At 38.1% G+C, this 6,658-nt stretch overlaps 1 protein-coding gene across 1 annotated transcript in view; it reads right to left on the reverse strand.

Annotated features, from left to right (window-relative positions):
- The window catches only part of USP32 (ubiquitin specific peptidase 32), a gene marked incomplete at its 5' end in the record, with an annotated part of 140,329 nt that overhangs the window by 87,137 nt on the left and 46,534 nt on the right, over nucleotides 1-6,658 (reverse strand). Inside the window, 3 exon segments of the mRNA XM_014590131.2 lie at nucleotides 907-969; nucleotides 1,885-2,000; nucleotides 5,085-5,192. Coding sequence (XP_014445617.1) covers nucleotides 907-969; nucleotides 1,885-2,000; nucleotides 5,085-5,192 — 287 coding nt within the window.

Below are 6,658 nucleotides of genomic sequence, written 5' to 3' on the forward strand. Positions count from 1 at the left end.
CTGTGTTCTTCTCTGGTCAAATTTAAAAAATAATAATAAAGTTAAATAAAGTAATTATTTAAATATAAAATGAAATCACCATAACTATTTGAAATTTTATTTTAAAGAATATACGTATTAAAGAAAAACATTTTCCTCATCTTAACCTTACAGTTTTTTCTAGTTAATTTCTACTTAGTACTGAAATCAGTATTCCAACTATATGACAGCGTTGCTTCTATTCATGAACTTCATATAAATGGAATTATACAGTATCTATTCTTTCTTTCTTGGACTTCTTCTGTTCAGTATTAAGTTAGCTCTACTATCAATTATTAACATGGAAGAAATAAAGATTATAGACTACAGATATTAAGAGCTATTGCTACTTAATTCTTATACAATGTATAGTGCAGACTATATATGTTTTCTCACATATTATACATCATAGGATTGTTTAAAGGTTAAAGGATCTACCTTAAGAGATCACTTGGAATATTTTCCTTTTTTTTTTGGAGAAGTTTTTGCCATACGGCGTGTGCGCTCGCCAGACAGACAGAGAGAGATGCAGAGACAGAAAGCGAGAAATCACCCCCCAGGGGAGATGGCCATGCCGCAATCCCTTCTCCTCCGTTCTCCTCTCGGGATCTTGGGCACGAACGCACACGCGCCTGGAGTGAGTTTTAAGCCACCGGGTCCGGGACGCGAACCACGGTCGACTACATGGGAGTCCAGCGACATAGCCATTACACTAACTGCTGGTCCCATCACTTGGAATATTTTAACCATAGGTCCAAGAAGTACTTGGCTGGAATGATACAAAAGAGATTCAAGCATGTATATAAAGCATGTATATAAGCTATACATCCCAATTCAGAATATGTGTTATTTTTAGAAAGAAAAAAAATTAGTCCTAGCTGGACTCACCTTTGTGGTGTCATGTGCATTCAATATATCTTCTACAATATCAGAGACATCTGTATGCAATTCCTTTAAAAAACACCAAAGAAGTAATTAAGAAAGTAAGATACAATTTTCATTATTGAGTGGTTAAGGTATACTGTATATTAATCAAATTTTTTAAATTTGTTTGTTTGTTTGTTTGTTTGTTTTAGGTTTTTGTCATAGGGCGCATGTACCGGAGAGGAGAGAGAGAGAGAGATATATAGAGAGGGAAAGTGAGAAATCACTTCCCCAGGCTGTATGGCCATGCCACAATCCCTTCTCCTCTTAGGATTTTGGGTACACATCCACACACACATGCCCAGTGTGATTTTTTTTTTTTTTGAGAGGTTTTTGCTATAGGGCATGTGCGCTCGCCAGACAGACAGAGACATAGAGACAGAAAGCGAGAAATCACCCCCCAGGGGGGATGGTCACGCTGCAATCCCTTCTCCTCCATTCTCCTCTCAGGATCTTGGGCACGCACGCACACGCTCCCGGCGTGAGTTTTAAGCCACCGGGTCTGGGAGCAAACTGCGGTCAACTACGTGGGAGTCCAGCGACATAGCCATTACGCTAACTGCTGGTTCCCCCCAGTGTGATTTTTAAGCTGTTGGGTCTGGGACTCAAACCATAGCTGATTATGTAAGAGTTCACAGCCTTAACCACCATGCCATCTGTTGGCCCCAGTCAAATATTCAAAAAATTACCATAGGTCATATTTTTTAAAAAATTGAGATAATATTCCTGTTGTTTCATTCTAACTTTACACAGTAAGTTCAGTTTATTAAATTTTTCTAAGCCAAATTTCTCCCAATTTTTCATCTTCAGCTATGAATATTTTTTAGTATAACACAGCAATTAAAAGCAGTAACAAATTGTTTTCTCATTAAAAAAAAATCATTACTCCATATTTTCTCTTGGAAGTTTATATGCAACAAAATGTATACAATCAGAACTTACAGGGATGTCATCAGTGCGGTTGTCCTTCCAGACCTCTAAAAGTGCAACTACCATGTCTCTCAGTTCAGTCCTGGAAAGAACTCCATCACGGTCAACATCAAACACCTTAAAGCAAACTAATACAAAGAAACTAGTAAGAAGGATAATTATTTTTATAGTCTAAAGCATAATACATTTTACTAAAAGCTGCTCTTGTATAATTACTTAGTTTCTTAAACAAGTACTAGGTCATCAGGGAAGTCAATACATATTTTTCTGTGTTTTTCTATCAAATGCATCATGAGTTTCCTGATGACCCAATAAATTCTGGAGCAGTCCTCATCTGCAACAGACCATACTCTGTCATTAACATCCTGGGGTTTCCCAGGTCTTCTTGAACATATTTCATAAATCTATCTCTCTAAACCATTACCTAGATTGAGGAGCCACATCTTTCAAGCAAATCTAGAACCAAATTCCTTACAGATGAAAAAGAAAGGGCTAGGTCATTATACAGTTATTACTATAATTCCTTACAGGTTTTGAGGGGATAATAGAATTCCTTAAATTTATTTCTAATATTCAAAATTGAACATTACAGAATTTTATCTTACATGTTTAAAACACTCCCTCTACATTAAGAATAAGTAATAGCATGCTGGTGTAAAGATAGCCTGTTACTGGGACCAGCAATTAGCATAATGGCTATGTCGCTGGACTCCTATGTAGTTAACCACGGTTCGAGTCCCGGACCCAGTGGCTTAAACTCACGCCAGGCACGTGTGTGTGCGTGCCCGAAATCCTGAGAGGAGAATGGAAAAGAAGGGATTGCGGCATGGCCATCCCCCCCCTGGGGGGGTGATTTCTCGCTTTCTATCTCTCTGTCTCTCTCTGTCTGTCTGGCAAGCGCATGTGCCCTACAGCAAAAACACCTCAAAAAAAAAAAAAAAAAGATAGCCTGTTACTTATCTCCAGTATAAAGAACATACTGTTTTGGGAACCAGCAGTTAGCATAATGGCTATGTCGCTGCACTCCCACATAGTCGACTGTGGTTCGCGTCCCGGACCCGGTGGCTTAAAACTCACGCTGGGCGCCGTGTATGTGCGTGCCCAAGATCCCAAGAGGAGAATGGAGGAGAAGGGATTGCGGCGTGATACCCCCCTTGGGGGGTGATTTCTCACTTTCTGTCTCTCTGCCTCTCTCTCTCTGTCTGGCGAACGCACGCGCCCTATAGCGAAAAAAAGAAAACCTCTCCAAAAAAGAAAAAAAAAAAGAACATACTGTTTTAACAAGAACAATTTAACAATTTTAGCCCTTCAATGAAGTTTATATACAATATGTGAAGAATTAGAAACTCAGTACTTTACTAATTACAAAATATCACTCTACTTTGTTAACTTCCATTAGTTCATCAGCTTCCATATTTAACATTAATTTTTGGGGGAGGTGGAGGGGACAAGGTCTCATTATGTTACAATCCTCTTGCATCAGCCTCTTGAATTGCTAGGATTATAGGTGTGTACCACCGCACCTAGGTATTTTTTTTAGAGTGGCCCAGAAATCTAACCTAGGCCTCCCATGTGGTCTTGGTCTTCATCAGTCTGTACTATCTTGGCTGGACCTAATATTAAATTTTAATGGAAACAAATAATCAATCATAAAGCCAGTTTGTATTAATGGTTAAATCAACAAAAATAAAAAAAGAAATCTAAATTTTTTAGATTTAACCCTCAGAATAATTATGGTATTAAATTAGTTTAGTGCAGCATTGTACAATATTACTAAATAAGACCAAAAATATCAAACACCATACCCAAAATTGGCAACATTTGTGACGTTCTATTCTAGAAAGACACAGAGATGAACTAAGTAAATATATTTAAGTTAGGTTCTAATTAAATACTGCTGTGTTTTCTCAAATATGGTTAAGATTTAATACTGTAACAAACTTATGCTTATAAATTACGCTAAATCAACATTTTACCTAAGTTAAAAAGACCATCGGTATTTAATAAAACTGTACTTTGATCATAAATTTCACTTTGGTAATAAAATATTGTGTGCAAGTGACAGAAAGTAATTACACCTCGCTATGTGAAGCAAATTTTTTTTCTATGCAGACTACCACAAAACTATTTCCTAAATGCTTAAAATTTTCAAATATGGCCTGGTTGATTTTTTTTTTTCTTGGAAGTTACAAATCCTTCAGGAAAATCACCTCCACCCCCAATTAAAAAAAAATATATTTGTCAAAGAGCATGTACACTCGTCAGAAAGAAATGGAGGGAAAGCGAGAAGTACCCTACAGTGATGACAGTCATGCTGCAATCCTTTCTCCTCATTTTCCTCTTGGGATTTTTGGGCACACGTGGCTGATGTGTCTCCTAAGCCACCAGCTCTGGGACTGAACTGTGCAGTTGGCCAGCTGTTTTAACTACTATACCACTGGCTGGCCCTCAACCCCATCATTAATAAGACAGATCCCAAACTACTCCACAGTAAAAAATAATAGGTAATTTATTCCTTAGACTGACCTTGTTAAAAACCCCCAAAAGAGATTATTATTTGCCAATCTGACAAAATTATGAAAATTCAAGCCTTAATCCACAGATGATTTACATAAATGAAAGTTCATTATCTCTTCAGACAGTTTGTAATATCTGTGACAATTTTTTTTTTTTTTGAGAGGTTTTTGCTATAGGGCATGTGCACTCGCCAGAAAGACAGAAAGAGAGACAGAGAGACAGAAAGCAAGAGATCACCCCCCAGGGGGGATAGCCACGCCGCAATCCCTTCTCCATTCTCCTCTTGGGATCTTGGGCATGCATGCACACATACCTGGCGTGAGTTTAAGCCACCAGGTCAGGACTCAAACCACAGTCGGCTACATGGGAGTCCAGTGACATAGCCATTACACTAACTGCTGGCCCCACAATTTTTTTTTTTTTTAAAAGATTTTTTTGCCATAGGGTGGGTGTGCCAGAGAGAGAAAGGAGACAGTGAAAGAGGGAAAGTGAAAAATCATTCCCCGGGGGATGGCCACGCTGCAATCCCTTCTCTTTTATACTCCTCTTGGTATTTTGGGCATGCACGCACACATACACCTAGTGTGATTTTCAAGTCACCAGCTCTAGGACTCAAACCAAGATCCACACGTGGGAGTCCAGCTCCTTAAATACTATGTCACCTGCTCACTCATGACAATATTTAACATACTTACATTTTTGTCTTTCAGCTAGTGGTCCCCTGCAACAGGCTGATAACCCACAGGATATCTCCTTAAAATCTATGTGATTGTCACGATTTTCATCAAAAGCATTAAACAAACCTGCAAAATAGAAAAATTTCCTAATATCAATACTGACATATTTATGTAGGAAGGAATGATTCATTTCCATAAACTGGCTAAAGTTTAGTTTACAAACTTTTTTGGTGCTTCTCAAAGTCTCAGAAAATAAAATTACAACTGAAACTTACAATTCTAGCAAAAAATACATTACAATCAGTTAGTGTTTAGTTATGCCTATTATCTCTGCTATCACTTCCAACAGCTAAAATGCCTATATTTCTTAAAAGTCAGTAAATAAATATTAAGAACCAAAAAAAGATTCAGAAATAACAAGTATTCTTAGTTAGAAAGACAGAAGCAAAAGAGAGATAAAAGTCAAACTACTTATTAAAAGAATACACAAAGATATAACGTATCATAAATAAGCTCCCATCCAGTTTTTTGTCATGAACCAAGGGCAAATAGACTATATAATTATTTTCATTTTATTTTATTTATTCATTCATTTATTTTAATTTGACCAGAGAAAGACACACAGAGAGAAGGAAAGTGAGAAAGTAAGCCACCAGGTCCAGGACTTGAACTGTGGTCGGCCATGTGCACCTTAAACAACATGCCACCTGGTGACCCTGAAAATAGACTATAGTAAAAAGAGAGAAATTCTCAGGACCAGCAGATGGTGTAATGCTTACGTCCCTGGACTCCCACATAGTTGGCCATGGTTTGAGACCCAGCAGCTTAAAATTCATGCTGGTTGTGCATGTGTGTGCTTGCCCAAAATCCCAAGAGGTGACTAAAGGAGAAGGGATTGTGGCGTGGCCACTCCTCAGGGGGTGATTTCTTTCTTTCTGTCTCTGTCTCTCTGGCAAGCGTATATGTTCTATGGCAAATATCTCTCTGATACGTAAATAAATGAGATGTATTCTTTGTACTAATTAACCTTTAATACATGAATATTTAGTATTTCAGAAATAAAAGACAATTTATAATCTAATCCTGTGGTTTTCATAAAAAAATAAAAATAAAAACAACAGGGGGCCAGCAGGCCACATGGTATGGTGGTTAAGGGCGCTGGATCCCCACATGGCCAATTGAGGTTCAAGTCCCAGACCTGGTGGCTTGCTTTCTCACTTTCCCTTTCTTTCTCACTCTATCTCTCTCTGGTCAAATTAAAAATAACTAATTAAATAAAGTAACAAACAAACAGAAATGGAGGTTTGTTTTCTATGGCACAATGGTGGTACAAGTGCCTAGCAAAGCTGGAGGCCAAAAAACATATAAACAAATTTCTTTTTTGTTTGTTTTTCAGATGTTTGCCATAAGCTACATGCACTCACCAGAGAAACAACAGAGATAGAGAGAGGGGAAAAGTGAGAAATCACTCCTGGGGGATAGCCATGTTGTAATCCCTTCTCCTCCATTCTCCTCTTGAGATTTTGGGCATACACACATATGTGGCCTGGTGTGTTTCAGAAGCTGCTGGGGCCGGGACTCAACCATTGGAG

The sequence above is a fragment of the Tupaia chinensis genome, unplaced genomic scaffold (genome assembly GCF_000334495.1).
Source record: "Tupaia chinensis unplaced genomic scaffold, TupChi_1.0 Scaffold000407_4, whole genome shotgun sequence".
Taxonomy (NCBI): Eukaryota; Metazoa; Chordata; class Mammalia; order Scandentia; family Tupaiidae; genus Tupaia; species Tupaia belangeri.